General features: G+C 49.2%; 1 protein-coding gene across 3 annotated transcripts in view; it reads right to left on the reverse strand.

Moving 5' to 3' along the window:
• Nucleotides 1–16,118, reverse strand: part of TTLL6 (tubulin tyrosine ligase like 6) — a 32,335-nt gene extending 16,217 nt beyond the window's left edge. The window contains exons 1-10 of one of the 3 annotated variants that reach the window (XM_059147734.1): nt 15,823–16,118; nt 13,318–13,397; nt 11,452–11,547; nt 8,951–9,169; nt 7,379–7,419; nt 6,382–6,500; nt 6,110–6,240; nt 4,426–4,582; nt 3,377–3,520; nt 2,610–2,695 (exon numbers count right to left, since the gene is read on the reverse strand). In XM_059147734.1, the coding sequence (XP_059003717.1) occupies nt 2,610–2,695; nt 3,377–3,520; nt 4,426–4,582; nt 6,110–6,240; nt 6,382–6,402 (539 nt within the window). In that variant the 5' untranslated portion in view covers nt 6,403–6,500; nt 7,379–7,419; nt 8,951–9,169; ... (1 more) ...; nt 13,318–13,397; nt 15,823–16,118. Of the gene's footprint in view, nt 1–2,609; nt 2,696–3,376; nt 3,521–4,425; nt 4,583–6,109; nt 6,241–6,381; nt 6,501–7,378; nt 8,721–8,950; nt 9,170–11,451; nt 11,548–13,317; nt 13,398–15,822 lie in introns of those variants that run through there. The other 2 variants (XM_059147733.1, XM_059147735.1) reach the window with 2 other exon arrangements.
• Nucleotides 16,119–21,694: the final 5,576 nt, after the last annotated feature.

Genomic DNA, 21,694 nt, shown 5'->3' on the forward strand with positions numbered 1-21,694 from the left:
CCCTCAACAAATAGAAAGCTCACTACCCGTGTAGCAGGACAACAATGGAAAGTGGTGTCTGGTCACATTACAGTAGATTGAGCAGAAGAGTTTGAACTTGATGCTCTAGGCACCCGGGAGCCACAGTGATGTGGAAGTAAGCAGCAGAGAAGTCCCCCCCTTACTCAGAGAAGGTATGTTCTAAGACCCCCCAGAGGATGCCAGAACCCATCCATGGGTAGTACCAAGTCTACAGGTACTGGTTTTTCCTATACATACACAACTATAATAAAGGTTAATTTGTAAATGAGACAGAGTAAGCGATTCATAATAAAAACTAAAAATAGAAAAATTACAACATTACACCGTAATGAAAGTAATGTGAATATTGTCTCTCTCTCTCAGGCTCTCAAAATAGCTTCCTGGGCTGTACTCCCCTTTCTTATGAGGATGATGTGAGATGACGAGACGCCTACCTGGTCAGATGAATGAGGACAACACAGGCACGTGACCTAGCATTAGGCTACCATTGACCTTCTGACGATGCATCAGAAGGAAGACCATCCATTACCGGACCTCAGTTAACCGTAGCCAGTGATACAGAACACAGAATAAGGACTACAGAATATTCACAGCATCTCCCCGCGTGGGGGTTTTTGCTTCTGAGCTCATTCATACATGTCCTCTCAATAGGTCCTTAACAGCATGTCTGAGGCTGGCCAGCCAGGATTGTACGTTTCTGTCATTCTAGAGATGAGAAAATGGAGGCACAGAGAGATCGAAGCCTGGATTTAGGGAGGAGGGCAGGGAGGCCAAGCAGCCGTCAGGTCTGAGGCTGAAGGGAGGCCTGGGTCTGGTGGAAAGGAAGGGACACGGGGACATCTGCAGGAGGAACGTTCAGGATTCAACTATGGAGATGACATCAAACTCTCTAACCTTGCTGGTCGGGAGGCAGAGAAGAGGAGCTGGGCAGGGGAGCCAGTTTGGAAGGCTGGGCTGGGAGCAAGGAGCAAGAAAACGCTGAGTTGGGGGCAACAGATGTCGGGGTGCACCGAGGAGGGATGAGCCTGGAGCTCAGGGAGAAGGGGCAGCGTGGAGGCTAGGGGAGTGGAGCAGAGGGGCAAGGCCTTGCCTGGTGGGGAGGGGGCAGAGGAGAGGGAAAAGAGGAGGAAGGGGGGGTGGGCGTCACAGAACAATACTGCACACTCTCCCCTGAGCCTTGGCCCCCTAACACCCCATCCATCGTGGCCTGAGAGTCCAAAGCCTGTCGCTGGGAGGTCTTCTTGTAAGAGGAGGGGAAAAGGGGGACCTTAGGTTACATGCCTTCCGAGGAAAAATCACAGTAAACACCAGCAGTGTCCCTGCAGCCATCACGGGTCCTCTGAGCCTCACAATGACCCTGGGGGGGGCGGTGAAGAAGCGGCGGTTCAGAGAGAGGAAGAGACGGACCCACGCGTGTCCTGCTGGTGAGAGTCAGAGCCAGGCCTAAGAGCCAGGCCTCGCTGAGTATTGACTCTTGGCTGACCTGGTGCCCAGGGTCCAGGTGGGGAGCCAAGGAGGCGGGACAGCTTCGGGCACCCTCTGAAACAGCGGAGACTGCCCCTCCAAGCAGGTTTCAGCTGGCGATTTTCCATTTGCTTTTTGGAACTCTGCCACCAGGGGAGTTGTGAAATTTCACGTGCCTCTCTGATGCTTTGAAGCCAAACAGACTGTGTGTTTACCAGGCCTTTGAAGCCCGGGGCAGGGAACGGAGCCGCACCTTGCAATCCGACAGACCTGCCTTCTCCCCCGGCTCTAGAATTTACGACCGTGTGACCTTGGGCAGCTTAACCTCTCAGAGACTCAGTTTCCTTGTCTGTGAAATGGAGATGGTACCTAACTCATGGTTCTGCACCTAAAAAGAGCCGATTACGATGCCTCGGTCATAGAAGAGAGAAGATGCAAAGGTGGAAAACATGTGCAGAGCCCCCGGCATGGGCCCCCAACACAGTAGGCCTTAGTCCATACTGCCTTGCCTTCCCCTTGGGCCTGGCCCATGTTCACTTCCTCCAGTCCCCCCTTTTGCCTAAAAGTCGAATGAGACAGGATCAGACAACAACGTGAAAGTGATAACTGGGAAGACACGCATTCCTCGCCTTCCCCCCACTTCTGGGGAATCTCAAAGCCAGCCAGCCACGGCCAGGCCACAGCAGGCATCATGACCTATCACTCGAGAATCTCTGTTGGAGCATCACCCTGGGAAACCACAGGCCAAAGGAACAATGGCTTGACATTGACATGTCCCTCTCCCTTGGCCAACTAGCAATGGATAAATATCAATTGGTTTGGAAATGTCAGAAGGGCCCGGTGTCATAAATGCATGCTTTGGTGTGTATGTGGTGAGTGTGTGTGTGTGGGTGTGTGTGTATCCAGCTGGGGATGTTTATCTCTCCTCCTCCCAACCTCCTAGGTTTACGATGTAGCCTTCTTTTAATGATTAACAGCCAGAGGGCAGAGAATAAGGAGGCAAAGGAATATTTGCTGAGCCCAGGTGACCCAAGATGGAAACACTAATGTGGACGGACGGACAGGCAGGATCTGAACTCTGAGTGTAGCAGGGCAAGAAGACAAAAGTGAGGCAGCCTCCTTACCTCTTGCTTCCGGTGTGAGCATCTTGAATGAAATTGGAACTGTGCTTATTAATGGAATAATTAGTCAGGTGCATGCAGATATCGTCCTGGGGAAAGAGACACAAGTCTGTGTCATCAGGAGGTAGGGCAGGCCTCCTGCTTCTTCTCTGTGCCCTCCCCTGTGGCCTCTGGGGCTTAAAGAGAAGGAAAAGAGAGGAACCGCCTTGGGGCCTAAACTGGTAAAACAGGAAGTAATATGGTAGCCTTCAGCCTGGGGTAGAAGAGAGTCTAGCTACTCGCAAGATTGAGGGTTCACTGCCCAAGGGACATTTCAGGAATCCTGGGGGGTCAAAGAGTGAAGGATGGGAGTGGGGGAGAGACGGGGGTTCGCCCATGACCTTCTCTCCTCACGCATCAGAGATCTGAGGCACCGGCTTTGCAGAAGGGAGACCTGGCCACGAGTCGCAGCCTCATCTCTTCCCAGTTCTGTGACTTTGGACAAGTTCCTCAAACTCTTTTTTGAGTTTTCATGAGGAAATGAAAATGAGTTTTCATGAGGAAATGAAAATGAGCTTTCATTTCCTCATCTGTAAAATGGAGATCATAATCTCTGCTTCTGAGGGCTCCTGAGAGGGCTAAAGGAAAGGACATCTGGACGTCCGCAACCTGGCACATAGTAAGTGTTCAACAAATGACGGCCACATCCACAGTGCCTGGAGAATGTGGACTGAAGTGGGATTTTTCATCCCGCTAAGGAAGAGGGGGCAGGGCCTATCCCTGGAGCTCACCACGTTGTCTGGGCTGGGGTGGCAGTAGGAGCTGGTGGCGAAGCGTGCCAGGCCTTCGTTGTACACAAAAATCCTGAGAGGGTCACAGGAGGTCATCAGCACATAAATCCGTAGGTCAAACTTGAACCCATCAATGATAAAGGGCTGCAAGGAGGGAAGAGAAGCCTCAGACTTGAAGATTAGTACCTTGGCTTGGTTTTGCCTGGTACTACAGAATACAGTTTGGGCTGAGGGGAAGAAGACAAGGGGACTTGACCTGTGGGAGTCACTAAACCCCGCTGTGCCTCGGTTTCCTACAGCACAAGTAACCACCTCCCAGAGATCTCTGGGCAACCAAGCAAAGTAACATTAAAAAGTTCTGTGATGGGGCGCCTGGGTGGCTCAGTGGGTGAAGTCTGCCTTTGGCTCAGGTCATGATGCCAGGGTCATGGGATCGAGCCCTGCACTGGGCTTTCTACTCAGTGAGGACCATGCTTCTCCCTCTCCCTCTGCTGCTCCCCCACTCTCTCTCTCTTTCTCAAATAAATAAGTAATTTTTTTTTTAGAAAAATTAAAAGTCCCGTGATGAAGGACATGTTATCACCATCTAGGGCTGTGTTACATGGCAGTTCGGCAAGAGAGTGTTCCTGCAGAGCTAACCAGCCCTTCCCAGTCCATGCACACTTCCAGAGGGCTCCCTCCCTGCGGTGGGCTCTGCCACTATGACCTCTGACCACCAGCCACAGAGCAAACCCGGTTACCATGATCCCTCCAGGACTACTGCCTTCTCCCAAATGAAGTTGGGCATCCACAGGCCAACAGTGTCCTCCAGGGGTCATCTGCTAGAGGCGACAGGCCCAGCCAAGTAAGGCCAGACCAGCTACAAGGGTACAAGGGTGACTGATGCTCTGGGCCAGACACATGTCACATCCCTGTTAGTAGGCCTGGTCTGACAACTTTCAAGGCTAAAGACAGGATATGGCTTTGCCCCCGTCACCTCATTTCCCATGGTGTGGCAGAGCTAGAAGGTTGCTGTGGGCGAGAAAGAAATGATCACCATGAAGAAGTACCTTTGAAATATAGAGTTGACAGATCATATCTTCGCCTGGCTTGATATCTTTCACCGTCCGGGTGATGAATATACCTCTCCCTTGGCAGCCCGAATCCGGCTTACAAATGAATGTCTTATTTTTTCTTGACCTGCTGTAGTTCTGCAAATCTCCCCAGCTACCAGAGCAGCAGGGAGGGAATGAGAGACACCTTTAGCGGGGGGAGCAGTGAAAAGGAACACTAGGTCTTTATTAAAACAAAACCAGTAACAACAACAAGAAACCACTAAAGCTATCTAATGCGGCAAAACTCTAGAGTCAACAGACACATGTTGGGAGATCTGGCAATAGAAGAGACAGCCATGCACGCACACATGTGGCGGAGAGAGGGTGGGCTTTGGAGGAAACTCAGGCCTGGATTTAAACCCAGGTGACGCCACTCACCAGCCGTGTCACCCTGTGCAAGGACTTGACCTCTTTAAGCCTCACTTCCATCATCTACACACTGAGGATGAGGACACCTGTCTTGTCTGGAGGTTAATCACGTCACAGAATGCAGGCAAGTTTTCTGATACATGCGACATGCACCATGAAGGTAGCTGTGACCCAAGGATTTTGGCTTTCTGGGTTTGCAGATAAGAGATGTGGAGTTCAGCCCGGACAGGTTGTATGACCTTGGATCAACCAGTCTCCTCCCCTGCTCTAGGCTTCAGGTCTTCCCAGGGAACACCTCCACTCCAGCCAGAGTATCATGGCACAACTACTCTCCTTGAACACACCCTGAAGACACTATCTTCAGAAGAAAGAAACCAACTTAATGCATTCTGAATCTCAGTCTTGCTACACTTCTTGTCTTGCATTGCAACTCATCGGCATGGTGACCACTGGCGAACTCACTTCAAGGCAGTGTTCCTCAGTGGCCACTAAAATCTGGAGGTGCCCGTTGGTCTGAAAGCAAACATGTTTCCTTCTAAGTTGCTACTAAGTCTTGAAAGTTGTTCCGGACAAGCTAGGGAAGTCTGGGGATCCTGGAGCTCTTGGTTTGGAAAAGTACTGGGCATAGAGGACAGAGTGGGATTCTCACCATGTGAAAAGAATTCCAGCGGCAATGCCTCTCTGTCCCCTTGTCCTTATCCCGAAGACCAGACCCAGGTCACGTCTGTGTCATCTCACCTTTGCTCTGTTTCTTGGTGGTGGGGCCCAGAGCATTTTCTGTACTAATGCCTGGATGCCCGATTTTAAGATGGATAAAGTGAGAAAGGAGACAGGGAAAGGTTGGCTGCCATTCCTGATCCTGCCAGAGACCAGAGGTCAGGCGTCCCTCCCTGCTCCTAATCTGGGCACTAACCACTACCCAACTCCATCCAGAAGTGCTCACAGTCCTTAAAAATTCAGAAACTGCACAGTTAAAAGGTTGGAACAAGTTCAAAATCAACAGCTTTCAGGGTCAGAACAAATTCTCATCCCAACTGCAGGTGCAGGATCCAAGGCACCCAGCCCTGAAATGTCATCTCATTTTTTATAGCAGAGCCTGGTGTTCTGTTCTCTCAACCTTGGACACACCCTTTATGCCTTCTCTTCCTGAAAAGGAGAGAGAGACGGGGAGATCCTTTGGGAAGAGAAAGCAGCACTGGGGAATCTGGAACAAGAGGGAAACGTAAATTGGGGGTGGGTAGTGTGGAAGGGAATACAGGTGGGCGCTCACTCGGCAGGAAGACACCAGGTCCTAGGGAAAAAGTGGAAATCCTTAGGGAACAGCTTCAACATACGGCTCATATTCCTGGCCAGCAAGTCCTTGCGGCAGATTTCACTCATCCCTGGGAAGTGATTGATTTTCTGCAAAGGAAGCCAGAATTCATGAACAATGGCGTCCACCGGAGTACCCATGAGATGCCCTCAGGGGACAGTCCTAAAATTGGGGGCCCACTGGGTAGATACCAGACTTATACTGAGGACCGGCTCTGCCCCGGATAATACCTGGTAACTTTTCATTTCCATCACCCTCTCCAGCGACACCGAGTAGTCCGTCCAATAGAGAGTCCAGTCATTGGTCTCTCCTCCTTCTCGAAGGCCATATCGCTGGGCCGCCCTGCGCACTGCCACGGAGTTGGAAAAAGGAAGGCCTGTTAGCCCAGGGAGTGGGGGAGGAGCATGGGGTAGGGAGGTTATGTTTCTCGTCTCTCTGAGATGGTGTGCTGGAGAGAGATGCCTCAGCTCGTTGAGCCTGGAAGCCATCTTGCCTGGTCTGAACGCACCATTGCCAAGAAAGGAACAACAAGAGCCATTGAGGCATTCGGCCAATACCCAGTGAGCCCCACAGAAGGCTCTCTGGGAAGAATGTTTTACCCGCCCTGGCTTCCCCTTGCCAGGAAGTAGGCTTCTGGCTCTCCTCCAAACACCAAGCACAGAATGTTCAGGGAATATAAACTAATCCTTAACATCAGTCAGAGCCAAGCTTAATTAGGAAGGTAAACTGACAGGAAAAAAAAAAGTATACGATGCATTTCAAAATCACATATATGCTATCGCATCCTTCTTCCCCTGTCCCTGTTAGCATTGGTAACACAATTCAAATGCCTTCAAGGGCCTGAGAGAGGAGAAGTGCCAGTGACCCAGGGGAGTCAGCACCAGCCTAAAACATTCAAACTTGAAATAGGTCGAATGAATACTCTGTTCTACAACTCAGTGTAGGTCTGTAGGTCGTCTTCTGTCTGTGGACTGCCAGTCTCTAACTCGTGCTCTAACAAGAAGCAACAGCTGTCTTCTCTACAATCAGATTCCCAAATCACCCTGGAGAGGAGCTATACACACACACACCACTGGGGCCAAACCCCGTAGTTAATTGAGGACAGAGACAATGGGATGTAGAAATACCCCCATTTCATTCTCAAGAATACACAAGAATGACCCTTCCCAACCCTTTGGGGTAATCCACTGGGTCCCCGTCGTGGATCCCTTGAACGCAGGTGCTCACCGCTCTCATACCGGCAGGTGGAGAGATTGATCACCAATCATCTGGAAAAGAGAAAAAAAAGAAAGCAAGACAGAGACAGACACGCTTGCCAGAACGGATGACCACACCCAGGGGCTGCACAAGATCCATCCTGCCATAGGAAGCCTGGTCTGACTACCCCGGCGACTGAAGACACAGATCCCAGGGGTGGCAGAGGGGCGGAAGACATGGACTGTACCAGGATCCTGCCCACAGAGGCAGAAATTCTGTATTGTGGTTGTAACGAATTCTGCTTCTGCTTTATATGAACATTATCACCTCCTCAAATCCTTTTACTCCAGCGGCCCGTCAGGAACAGGAAGCGAAAATCTTTTGGGCCAAATTACTTCATGGTCTCCCTCCTCTTGCCCCCCACTAAGAGAAGTAGTGAGTTAGAAAGTGGACGAGGGACGCCTGGGTGGCTCAGTCGGTAAGCGTCTGCCTTCAGCTTGGGCCATGATCCCAGGATTCTGGGATCAAGTCCCCCATCCGGCTCCCGGCTTAGCAGGAAGCCTGTTTTTCCCTCTCCCTCAGCTGCTCCCCTGCTTGTGTTCCCTCTATCACTGTGTCTCTCTCTGTCAAATAAATAAATAAAATCTTGAAGGAAGGAAAGAAAGGAAGGAAGGAAGGAAGAAAGGGGGAGGACAAGCTTTCTAGTATCAGTGAATCTGAGGAGTGACTTGTTGTCCCCAAATGGAGACATGTCCCTGAATGTAATGGAATAGTAAATAGGAACCAGAATGCAGAAGCCACAGGCAGATCCTAAGAAGTGAGCGTCAGTTTCACTATTTTCAAAATGTACTAAGTTGGGCACCCGAGTGGCTCAGTTGGTTGAGTGGTTGCCTTTGGCTCAGGTTGAGATCCCGGAGTCCTGGGCTCCCTGCTTGGTGGGGAGTCTGCTTCTACCTCTGACCTTCCCTCCTCCCACACTCTCTTTCTCTCTCATTCTCTCTCTCAAATAAATAAATAAATAAAATCTTAAATAAAATAAAATGTACTAAGTTCCCAGGGCAATAAGCACTTCCTTAAAACAAGAAAATTGTCTTTCCCCACACAATTTTTTAAAAAAGCAAGCATTCTAAACACAAATAGAATGAAGATTAGAACAAGGTATGGTTTGAGATTACACAACATCGTATTTGATTCTATAAAACAGATCACTGGGGTGCCTGAGGGGCTCAGGCAGTTAAGTGTCTGCCTCCGGCTCAGGTCATGATCCCAAGGTCCTGGGATGGATCCTGCACTGGGGAGTGGGGGAGGGGTGGGGGGTGTTCCGTGCTCAGCAGAAAATCTGCTTCTCCCTCTGCCTGCCACTACCCCTGTTTGTGCTCTCTCTCTCTGACAAATAAATAAATAAAATCTTTGAACAATCAATCAGTTAATCAAACTGATCACCAGGTAGATTCTTCTCACAAGAACTGAAGGGGGTGTGATTTTGAAGACCCCAGGACACAACATCTCTTTAACCTCTCATCAGTGGCCAAAGTCCCCTCCCCTCCAGGTCCCTTCTGCTCCCAACAACACAGATCCCCATTCTCATCTTTCAATCCTAACCTCTTTTTCTTCCTCTTCTTGCCTTGCTGCTGAGTGTTCTGAAGCCCCTCTTGCCCCCCAGCATTCTCGCTCACGAAAGCCAGGGTGACGCTTTCTTTCGGATCTTCTTGGGAACTGTCCTCCCGCTCTTCAGAGTCTGCCCCTTCTTCGCCTTCTAAAGGCAGGCACTGGAGCATCTCCCCAGGCTGGGAAGTGGCTCTGGGGAAATCCCCGAGTACCCTGGGGAGACAGCAGAGGGAACAGCAGTTACTCTGATCCACCTGCAGGGGGACCCCCTCCCTTGCTCATGTGGGTGGTAGACCCAGTCCAAGACCAGGCACCATCGCCCTTTAGAAAATGCCACCCCACCTCCAGGGTTGGTACAAGCTCAGGGAGAGAGAGCTGATTCCACCTTTTGTCCTTGGGGACGCTGACCTTGGAGACTCACTCAGCCAACCCTGGCTTTAGCTTTTGCTCTCCTGGGATTTTCAGGAGCAGGCTGAGATGCTATGCATGGCACCAGCTGGTAAACAATCTTATTAAAGTGAGTGAGTGTCTGGAGACGGCCTCAGAACCAAGCCCTAAGCCTTCCCAACCGAGGGGGTGAGTCCCACAGGGTACAGATGGGGTGCTCTGAGGAGGTCTGTTAACTGTTTAGACGCTACGCAGAACCTCCCACGCCCAGCCTGTTGTTGATGGTGAAGACAACGGTCACTCACGGAGTTCAAGGTCAATGCGTAGCTGACTGAACACAGTTCAAGCCCAGGGCCAGACGGAGACCTTCAGAGATCTCACACACAGCAAAGGTACAGGTGTCTCCCGCACCATGTGATTCAACACAAAAACAAAACCAGATGGCAAAAGACCAATAAGGAGGTCCAGCAAAGTTCTTGTCCCTCCCCCATTCCAAGGATGACTTCTTTATCGTTTGCTTGAAATTTCAAATATCAAATTCTTTTCATGGTTTTTAATGCTCCTGCTTCAGTAGTCCTTAGGAATATGCTTCGTGTGCCTTTGGCTAGCCCAGAACAGCCCAGATCCAATGAACTACTCCATCTCCTTCACATCTGAGGCTCCTATGACCATAAAGCCAACTTTCTGGGGCTCCTCCTCCTCTTTACCTCCCAAACCTGGCCAGCCTCCTCACCATGGCAACCCCTGCCCTTTGATGCCTTTGCCACTTACTACCTGCTCTTCCCTCATCAAGTCTTTGCTTTTAAAAAAAGATAGTAATATCTTTATGATAATTTATTACAATGAAATCATAAAACAACAAAAGGGAGTTTAGAAAAGGATAGGGTGGGAAGTCACCTGTGGCTTTTCTACCCTGGAAGAGCAACTTTGCTCCTTTTGCATATTCTCTTTGATTCTTAATTTCTAAGCATGATTATTCCTCCATAATCATAACAATAATATAGAAACCATTTTCTATCTGCTTTCCTACACACACACACACACACACACACACACACTTAATATCATATCAGAAACATCCTTTCGGTGGTGACAAAGTTTACATGTTTCCAGTGTTTCACGGCTGTGTAATAACACCACACTGAAGGAATGTGTCTGAATTTGACCAACCATTGCCCTATTGTTGGCCATGTAAGTTGCTTCCAATTTTGCTATTACAGTAATAGCTCTGAAATGCACACTTTCATGTATAGAGGGCCTTTTACCTCTTGAGGATTATTTTACCTAAAATAATATCCAGAATGAGGAATTACTAGGTTAATGTAAAAATTATATAGCTTCTGGCTTTATCGATCGATCTATCTTATTTATATCTATCTGTCTATCTATCTATCTATCTATCTTATTTATACTGCCATGTTGTTTCTCAGAGGGACTCCAACAATCAGGATTACCACCATACATGATAACAGCAGGCCCAGCAGGGCCACACAATCTCATGGGATTTCCTCCACGCCCGCACTTGCTAATTCTCACCAACATTTTGTACCTTATGAGTCATGTTTTTAACATTACTGCACCCTTCTATGCGTCTCTGCCCCTTTCCCAAACCAAAATTGGGGACTGGAGGGCTCTAACGTGGAGGCTACCTAGAAATAACGTAATCATAAGCCTTTAATGTGAGTGTACTTCTTTATATTTTTCAGAGAATTACCCTGTACACCGTCAGTCACACTGAATGTTCACAGCCATCACCAAGAGGAAGGGCAACCAAGAGTCATCATGGGTTTCTCTCTTGCTCAGGAGGGCTGCCACTTACAGCCAACCCCCTTTATGGTGACACCCAGGCAGGGGGCAAAAGAGTTGTATGCAGCACAACAAACCAATGACACCTGGCCCTTTTGAGTCCGTTTTCCCAGTGACCAGGCACATTCTCGTTCAAGAGCACCAAGGTGCCTGAAATCTTGACCTTGAGCTACTCCCTCGATTCCAGGTAAACGGCCACTTCCACTCCCCTAGCCCTCTACAAGTGGTTTCTGTTTACCAAGCCCTGGAGGAGTGGCTCCATTTACCCAAAGGTTAATGTTAACGAAGGAGAGAAAACTGACCCTGAATTTGGCCTCTGGAGCTGCGAATTGTCTCTGCTCTTTCTTGAGTCGCTGCCCAAGTTGTAAGAACAAGTCATGGCTGCTGCTGTTTGTCTGCTTCAGAGAGAAAAACAACAGGAAAAGGATCAGACTCTGCCGACTCTTGCATGACGAGAGAGCCCCAGGCACAGAGACCAAAGAGTTGAGCCCATGTACTTCTCAAGGAACTGGTCCCCGCAGCATACTTACATACCTTCCCCCGGATTCTATGCTGTCCATGACATGAGATCCACATGAATGGTACCCAAGCTGGGCACAAGACAGTAGAGAGCAGTCAATGCCATGTGCATCTCTTTTGGCTTTGCCTTTGGCCCCCTAGCTTTCTCTTTCCCCAGTCCTCTCATTCTTGTTCCATCCCCAATGCTAAATCCCCACTGACTTCTCTCAAAGGCTCCTAACAGGGAATCTCTTGCTCCAGGTTTGCTGGGGTGGGAGTTGGGGGGCTGGGGGATTGCGGGAGTTAGTCCGCAGAAACGTTCACTTGGCCCACCACTGTGTGTCCTTGTTGTAGTTTTAAATAGAAGTAGTTGCCAACAACCAGACAATGTAGATTTCTCATAAAAATCCAGACTTCCACTTCTTTTGGGAAAGTAGGGCCCCATTGCTTCATGCCAGCAATCCACAGAGCCAAGTCATGGCTCCTTCTTTGGGTACTTTCCAGTCTGCCCCAATTCCATCCCAATGGTCTCCCTGATCCTGGAGCCAAGCCACAGCTGTCCTGGTGCTACCCCTTTCCTTACAGTAGCATTAAGAGAGAGGCCGGATCACTTCTCTCCTTCAGGACAGAGGCCCAGCCTCATGGACCCCTGGTTTGAGCTGTCCTCCTTTAACACATCTCTGGCCCCCAAGTGGCAATGAGTTAAAGCAAAAGCTGCTTGCCCCAGAACCTCTCAGGTCTCCTCCGACTCCACCAGCCTTCTCTTTGCTAGTCTCAGCAGCCACTCACTCCCTGCTAACCCGGGGGTCCCCAACTACTCTCCTGCCCAACAATTTCATTGTCAAAAGCAGCCTTGAGGAATCAGAGGAGGAGAGGCACTAAATTTTAAGGACAAAGCCTAAGGAGAAGACAAAAGGGTGAAATGGGTCATGTTTTTAACATTACTGCACCCTTCTATGCGTCTCTGCCCCTTTCCCAAACCAAAATTGGGGATTGGAGGGCTCTAACGTGGAGGCTACCTAGAAATAACGTAATCATAAGGGCTGCCAGCATCCCAAGCCATACACATACCCTGTCTAAGGGCCTCTGCAGTCAGAGAAGTGACATTTATTTATTATTTATTTATTTAAAAAATAGATTCCATGCCCAGCGTGGGGCACAACGTGGGACCTGAACTCACAACCCTAAAATCAAGACCTGAGCTGAGATCAAGAGTCAGATGCTCAACCAACTGAGCCATGCCAGCGAAGCATCTGATTCTTAGATCCAGCTCATGGCTTGACCTCAGGATCATGAGTTCAAGCCCAGTGTTTGCCCCACACTGGGTGTAGAGCCTACTTAGGAAAAAAAAAAAAAAAAGAATCGGATGCTTAAGCAAATGGGCCACCCAGACACCCCCAAAGATGTGATGTTAAATCCTTGCTAAGAGGCAGCTGAAGTTTCCTTCCATTTTAGTGTGGGCTTTGATCTTGGATCTTCCAAGCCAGACAAAGCCAACCAAACCCTGGTCAGACAGCATGAAAATGTACTTCGTTGGCCACCAGGGGGAGGAAATGAGCCTTAGGATGGCTTCAAGCAAACACATTGCAGGTTATTTGGAAAACCTCAAAGGAGGAACCCTATTTCATTTCCAGCTCTGAAGGACTCTACAGGTCAACTACACTTCTTACCTCCTAGAGGTGCTGCAGAGCGTGAAAAATATTTAGGGTTTTCTTTTGCAAGGCTGAATTCAAATACAGGTGGCAAGAAACTGGAGGAAAGAATCATTTGGAGGTTGATTAAAAACAGAGAATAGAGCATGTTAAAAGTTTTTGTTTAAAGTTTTAGCTGAGTTTTCTCCCCTGAACTTCAGAGCCTGGATCTTGTTTTTGTTTCTGTTTTTGTTTTTAAGATTTTATTTATTTACTTGACAGAGAGACAGTGAGAGAAGAAACACAAGCAGGGGGAGTGGGAGAGGGAGAAGCAGGCTTCCCGCTGAGCAGGGAGCCTGATGTGGGACTTGATTCCAGGACCTTGCGATCATGACCAGAGCCGAATGCCCACGTTTAATGACTGAGCCACCCAGGCACCCCAGAGCCTGGACCTTTCTTTCAGTCTGTAGCCCTATACATGGCACCGAAGAGCTATCCTACTGTGTCTGCTGAGGGCTTCCTTCTCTTCTCACGAATAATATATTTTCCTGCACCTCCTCACCTTTTCATCTTTTGGTTCTCATTCCCCTACCAGAAGCATCCCTCAGAAGGCTTCCAGTGGCCAACTCTTGGAAAAGGTCAAAGTAGATGGGGGGAGAAGGTGTAGAGGTAAGAACTCCGGATCTTGCTTCCGGCTTTGCTTCTTTGACTTTGTATGCCATAAGAAGCCAAGTATACCTCCTCCCTTATCTCCTTTTTTTTCTTTTCTTTTTTTTTTTAGAATAGCTGATGTACAAGGTTACATTAGTTTCAGGCGTACCCTGATTCCGTGTCTTTTCTGTGATTACAGGACCACTAGGAAGATAAAAACTTGACATCTAGGGGCGCCTGGGTGGCTCAGTGGGTTAAGCCGCTGCCTTCGGCTCGGGTCATGATCTCAGGGTCCTGGGATTGAGTCCTGCATCCGGCTCTCTCTCTGCCTGACTCTCTGCCTACTTGTAATCTCTCTCTGTCAAATAAATAAATAAAATCTTTAAAAAAAAAAAAAAAACTTGACATCTAGAAAAGTGCTTTGAGCTTGAATGTAGGCCAGATAAGTTAAGATGCTTTTTATGACCTTTTGGCTTTCCATTCTAGCCACCTTTGAACTTTCAGTACAGGGACTGAATAGGTTCTTAGCAAGACATGGACTAACAAGGGAGGGATGGGGGAACTCAGTTGCTCAAGGAATGAGCCAGTAAGAAGTGCTGAGAATGACTCGCCCCATTCCCTGGAAACACTAAGAATCTTGTGGACTCAGATGACATTTTTTATTCTGCTAAAAATGGAGAGCAATGGGGCATCTAGGTGGCTCAGTGGGTTAAAGCCTCTGCCTTCAGCTCAGGTCATAATCTCAGGGTCCCGGGATCAAGCCCCACACCAGACTCTCTGCTCCTTGGGGAGCCTGCTTCCCCCCACACCTCTCTGCCTGCCTCTCTGCCTACTTGTGATCTCTGTCTGTCAAATAAATAAATAAATAATAAAATCTTAAAAATACATATATATATAAAATAGAACAGTAGGGTTGGTGCACCTATTAAATAACTTCTTGAGGTGCCTGGCATAGGCTGGGTCTTAGTAAACGTTAGCTCTCTTCCACGTGGTACCCAGATGTAAGTTACATTTTCCCTACTATTCCAATCCCAAAGGAGAACATTCCTCAAACCTTCTGAAGAATTCTCCTTCAGAAGATGAGAAATAGCTGTGCCTGGGTGGGTCGGTGGTTAAGAGTCTGCCTCCGGATGGGTCATGATCCCAGAGTCTTGGGATCGAGTCCCACATCGTGCTCCCTGCTCTGCTGAAGCCTGCTTCTCTCTCTTCCTCTCCCACTCTCCCTGCCTGTACTCCCTTCTCTTCCTGTGTCTCTATCAAATGAATAAATAATTTTTTTAAAGGAGGTGATAAAGAATACTGGAAGGGGGAGGGGGGCTGGAAAGGAGAGGTAGGAATATTTGCAGAGGGCTGCGCTGGCTATTCAAAACAGAAATGTCTCTCTGAAAGATTTCTCCAGACAAAGGAAGAAAGGTGATGGGTAGAAGGACCCAGGGATAGGGAAGCAGGAGGCAGAGAGAGTTTTGTGATTCCCAGGGATCTCTGGTATCCACGGAACAGCTCCCCCGGCACCGGGTTTGGGAAATCGGGGGGGGGGGGCAGGAAGTGAGGGACAGGAGGGACAGGAGGGAATATGGAACTAGGGAAAGAAGAGTTGGCGTGTGAACAAGATCTTGGCATCATCGGAGTCTTGAGGAGGAGAAAGGGAACGAGGGTCTTTCAGAGGTGAACGCGAGGATGGGGCTGGGAACAGACGAGCTACCCCGCCAAGGGAGGACAGGGACCGGGAGGGTGAGTGGCTTTGGAGGTAGAGCGCCACTGGGGAGGGCGGAAGGGGTAACCCTGGGGAACTGGGCTTTGAGGGGGGTTGGGGGTACGACGGACCCGGTTTTCGGCGGGGAGACACTAGAAGGCCACGATCTAGGGCCAGCACCGAGCTTGGGGGGCTCTTACCCGCGATTCCTACTCCCGGGTCTTGCCCGGGCTCTGCTGCCCGTACCGCTGGCAACTACACCTGCGGGGCCCCTCCTCAAAAGATTAAGGAGACACGCTCCCATTGGCTGCTCGACAACCCGCGCACCCAACCCTCGCTCCTCCTAACTTGGGGTGCGCCCAGCCCTCTTGTATTTGCATATAGGGCTTTCTACGTCGTCGATTGGCCCCAGCGGTAGGCTGCCGTGCCCCCACCTCCCGAATCCAATTAACCGCCCGGCTCTCTGAGAGGGCAGCGCCCGAGGTTGTCCCGGGAGACGCGGTGGACGCTTGGCCCGCGCTCCCAGCGCTCGCGGGCCCCACTACCCGCAGCCCCGCGGGGGTCCCCGCCCTCCCCCGCCCGCGCCGTCTGGGCGTCGTGCGCAGGCGCAGCCGGAGCCCCAGGGCCCAGCGGACTCGAACCGCGGTCTTCAGAAGTTGCAGCTGCTACGGAGGGGTCGGCGGTTGGGTTTCGCTGAGCCGGGCCGCTCTGTATCCAGGCCCTCGCGGGAGGGTAAATAACCGAAACCAGGACCGGGGGAAAGCCCTGCAAAGAGCACGGGATTGAGACCCCAGTCAAGACCTCAGGCACATGTGTCATCGAACCTCTCTGGGCTCAGCGTCTCTAACAGTAAAGTAGCTAATCGTAAACCTGCCAATGAACCTCTTTGGCTTCTTAAATCATGACATCTCAAAGAGTGGGAAGCCTGGCCCAAGAGAGAGAGGGCCGCCCAGAGCTCTGGGGTCTTGGCTTCTCCCAGCGACATTTTGGCTGTCGTCTGGCAGGTAGGGAATCTGGATTCAAATAATGTAGTTTCCTTCCGTTTCCACCTGTCTAAGCCCAGACCGATGCGTGCCAGGCTGCCTGCAAAGGACTGACAGCTGGTAGACCTGGTTTTGCCTGGGTTAGTTCGGGATTGGTGAAAAAGGATCGGTTTAAAATTCCTGAACCACAGTGTTTTTAGGAAACTCTCTTAGGGATCGAGTCAAAGATTCTTGTTGCCCATATATCCATCCCTCTTGTTCTGGAGATTTCCAGATGCTTGAATTGATGCTGCGGGAATGTATAATTACAACAGTCAGCTGGCCCTCTGGCTCATACATACCCTAAACCCTGTGGGAAATCTCCAGGCAGGCAGGCTCTGTCCTTGGACATATGGACAGGCCAAAAATTGTGTAAACAAATCTCACTAGGGGCCCATTTTGAAGCCCTAACTCCCACCCCTTAGAAAAGGGATATATGATAAACCTTTATGCCTAGCTATTTGGACAGGTTCTCACTACTGAGTGCTCTCCTATGCAGAGAAATAAACTGTTGCCTTTTGGACCCAAGTTGGAGGACGTTTTCCTGCCAGCACAGGACACTGCCCTTTTACCTGCTATGTGCCTGGACAGGCAAAGTCATGGCTTAGCCCCCAGCAGAATGAAAGTCTGGTTCAAGATGCTTAAATAGACCCTGGAGGGCCAGAGGTGGATCTTGCAGTCCTTCTGCTGCTCTTCCAGAAACCTCTCTGCCATCTTATCCTCTTCCTCTTCCTTCTTCCCCCTTCCCTCCAGGTGGCCCTGGGCTATCTTGCCCTGCCCCCTCTCCAGGGCCTAGCAGGCCCAGGTGACTGTCATCAACCGGCCCAGAGCAGATGCTTCCCTAGGACCAACTGTCCCAGCTCTTTTCCCCTCCCCCACCCCGCCTCTTTCTTTCCCCAGTGTCCTACCAATCTGCCCTGCCAAGCTCCTGCTTCGGTCTCGGGTCCCTCTGGAGCGATATTGTGATGGAAATGAGGGAAAGGATGCAGGACGGAGCCGCAAAGATTTACAGCTTCCAGAGGGTTTCCATTAAAATCCCTGACAACTGGTTATTTATGAGAGGGTTGGCGGCAGCGGGAGTTAATAGGCCAGAGGCTGGCACCCCTGTCCTTTCAGGGGTGATGACGGGAACAAACACGGGATGAACCATAGACCTGTCCTCAATGGAGAGCAAAGCCGGCTTCGACCCTGTCAGGCATCCCCTCCAGGGCCAGAGTGACAGCCAGGAAATCAGAAAGCATCAGTGATTTGTGCCAGGCAAACCCAAAACAGAAAATTCCCTGAAGTCCGGAGCACCTGGGGGGTTAGGTCAGTTAGGGTCTGACTCTTGATTTCCACTCGGGTCATGATCGGTGGGCGGGGGTGGGGTCCTGAGGTTGAACCCAGTGTGGGGCTCAGTACTCAGCAGGAAGTCTGCCTGAGAGTCTCTATCCCTCTGCCCCTCCCCTTCATTCCACAAATAAATAAATAAATCTTAAAAGGGGGTGGGGGGGGGAGACAAATCCCCTAGGCAAACACCTAGGGTTTTTCTGGGCCTGGGTGTGAAAGTTTGAAAGAGTATGTGGGAGTCTCCCTTTCAGGAGTCAGAAAATTGAGACTGTGTCCCCTCCCCTGAGCTCAAGAGGCCAGAGTGTACAAGGGAGACAGCAGGACATAGAGGTATGAAACTTGTTTTCGCTGTTTGTTCCTAAGACACCTACCTGACTAACAAGACAATAACAAAATCCTCGGAATGTTGTTTGCTCTACAATTGACACACACACTCTTTTTTCTCAGCTTAGGACTCTTCCTCTAAAGTGTTTTTTTTTTTTTTTTTTAATATTCTATTATTTATTTGACAGAGATCACAAGTAGGCAGAGAGGCAGGCAGAGAGAGAGGAGGAAGCAGGCTCCCCTCGGAGCAGAGAGCCCGACGTGGGGCTCGATTCCAGGACTCTGGGATCATGACCTGAGCCAAAGGCAGAGGCTTTAACCCACTGAGTCACCCAGGCAATTTCCTTCTAAGTTGTTAACGGGGAAATCAAAGAGCGTCCCGCTCCTGTCTGTGCCAAAGAAAGTCTTGGTATATGTACCTGGAATGGAATAGGGAGTGGAAATGAGACAAATATTCTTAGAAAATCTTTCCCCGGACCATGCCCCAGTTTTGGGGTTTTGTTGTTGTTGTCTTGTTTTTTTGTTTTTGTTTCTTTGCTTTAGGTCTGCAAGGTATGAGGGCATGTTCTGGAAGTGTGTACAGTCACAGAATCAGAATTCCTGTTAAATTAGAAATGCTCTTAAAAACCAAGTATTTCCCTTGAATTCTATTTAGAAAAGGAAATCGAGGCCCAGAAAAATGTAGTGGCTCGACCAAGGCCTTGCAGTGAGTTCATAGAACCCACTACTCCCTCCTTCACACAATCTTACTACCCGTTACTGGTGAAACAGAGACTGCTGCCCAGCACTCCCACTTTACTGTGTAGCTGATGGGGCCGACTGAGCCCCAGGGAATGGGGCTGCTTGCCCTCGAGCAATGGAACTTCTGGGCTTCTGCCTTTATCTTGTCCTTTGTCATCTTCCCCTTTTCCTTCTGGGGGAAAACCACTCTCCCTGAAATGAGCTGTTAATCATTGTTTTCAGCCCATCCTCTTCCTGGTGTGGATGGATCTTAGAAGCAAGTTCTATAGAAAGTGTCCTTTTGCATGTGAAGTCGAAAGTGCGAAAGTGCGTTACTTGAATACTTCCTGTGTGCAAAGCATTTTGCTGGGCACCTTGGAAACCACACAGACACACGCACTGATGTGTGTACCACATGTAGCTGAAGGACCCCCTGCGGTCACACTTGCCTTTTTATTTTTCTTCAGAGAGCTTGGAGCATCCATTTCCTGTGAACATTTATTTTTGGTGGGTCCAACAATACGTGTGTGCATGAAATGAGTATATAGTATGAAGTTCTCTTTCTTGCACAGTGGTATCGTTTTATACGTAAAAAAAATAGTATCTAGTCTAATCCAGACTTACAAGCAGTTAAATTCACATAGAATCTTTGCTCTTCAAAAAATTATTTAATGAAGAACTTAAATATTCAATGGTTAGAGAATGGTGAAGTAAATTATGGTAAAATCGTTCATTGTTGGGGCACCTGGGTGGCTCAGTCATTAAGCGTCTGCCCTGGGCTCAGGTTAATTTTAAAAATGTGCACGTGTTAAAGATTTCATGTAATTCAGTCAGTGAGGGAACCAACGGTTCCGCTGGTTCAAAAAAAGCAGTCAAAAAAAGCAGCACAATTTGCCTGGCAAAAGGAATATTGAAAGAAATTGTAAATGGATGCAAAAACTGCCCCCCCAACCCCCCAAGGGAAAGAGGGAAATCAGTCAAACCTCTGTCAAACCAGACAGGAATTCCATGCCTATCAGTTACCTACAATTTACAGAGTTGTAAAATAATTCTTATAGAATCAATTCAAATCAGCTAACCAAGGGAGGGGGTCCAACAGAGAGGTTTTTCTCCACAGACAGCAGTTTTGAAAGTATGGGTGGAATTAAGAAATCTCTCTCTCTCTCCCTTTTAGTTTATTTAACATTGTGTTTTAAAACAGATAGCCCTCCCAAGTTCTTACAGGGACCCCTGCAAAACACCTTTTTTTTTTTTTAAAGATCATATTTATTTATTTGTCACAGAGAGAGATCACAAGTAGGCAGAGAGGCAGGCAGAGAGAAAGGGGAAGCTGGCTTCCTGCTGAGCAGAGGATGGGGGGAGTGTGGGCTCAGGGTTTGATCCCAGGACCCTGAGATCATGACCTAAGCTCAAGGCAGAGACTTAACCCACTGAGCCACTCAGGTGCCCTGCAAAGCACCTTTAAATATTAACATTCCCTGAAGTGTGTAACAGGTGACTTGGTTTGCCCACACATTCTAGACACAGGATTAAGGTGAGGCATACCGGCTCCTGTTTCTCCAGGTTATAAAACACCATACTTGACCTGCACATGGAGAAAACCCAACAGCATCCTAACCTAGTTAGTAGTCTCCTTCTTTCCAATGATTGTTCAGTCCTTCTCTTTCTCAAATCCAGGCATAGAAACTCTCTGTACTCTGTAAGGCATCCACTTAGAGAATTCTAGGTGGGTTACAGAGACAGCAAGCTTCCGTGATAACATTCCTCCCTCACCCTCTTTTTTCATGGAGTTGAGAGTCCAAAGGCCAGAGTCATTGCCACTGGGTAGAGCCGGGCAGGGCTGGAGCTGAGGGCAGAGGTGAAAGTAAGCAGCTACTACTGCTGCGTGGACACCTTGTAGGCTGCCTGCCTCTTCTCCCCATAGTCCACTCCCCTGTCACTCAGATGCTCCAGATACGCACCAGCAAGGACAGTGAGCATGTATGTCTGTTTAAACTGCAGTTTCAGGAGCACCTGGGTGGCTCAGTCGGTTAAGCATCGGACTCTTGAATGGGGCTCAGGTTATGATCTCAGCGTCATGAGATTGAGCTCTGAGTAGGGCTCGAGAACAGGCAGAACTCTGCTTGGGATTCTCTCCCCCCTCCCTCTTCTGTCCCTCTCCCTGCTCGTGCACTCTCTCTCTCTCAAATAAATAAATAAAATCTTTTTAAAAAATAAATTTCTGGGGCACCTAGGTGGCTCAATCGTTAAGTGTCTGCCTTCAGCTCAGGTCATGATCCCAGGAACTTGGGATTGAGCCCTGCCTCGGGCTCCCTGCTCTGGTAGAAGCCTGCTTCTCCCTCTCCCACTCTCTCTGCTTGTGTTCCCTCTCTCGCTATGTCTCTCTTTCTGTCAGTGGGTTAAGCCACTGCCTTCGGCTTAGGTCATGATCTCAGGGTCCTGGGATCGAGTCCTGCGTCGAGCTCTCTGCTCAGCGGGGAGCCTGCTTCCCTTCCTCTCTCTCTGCCTGCCTCTCTGTCTACTTGTGATCTCTCTCTGTAAATAAAAATCTTTTAAAAAATGAATAAGATCTTTGGAAATAAATAAACAAGTACATGAGTGAATTTCAGTTGAATAGAGAATTTCCACGTCTGTTTGGCTTCCCCATACGTACATACATATCCTATTAAATCTGATT

Source organism: Mustela lutreola, chromosome 15 (assembly GCF_030435805.1).
Source record: "Mustela lutreola isolate mMusLut2 chromosome 15, mMusLut2.pri, whole genome shotgun sequence".
NCBI lineage: Eukaryota > Metazoa > Chordata > Mammalia > Carnivora > Mustelidae > Mustela > Mustela lutreola.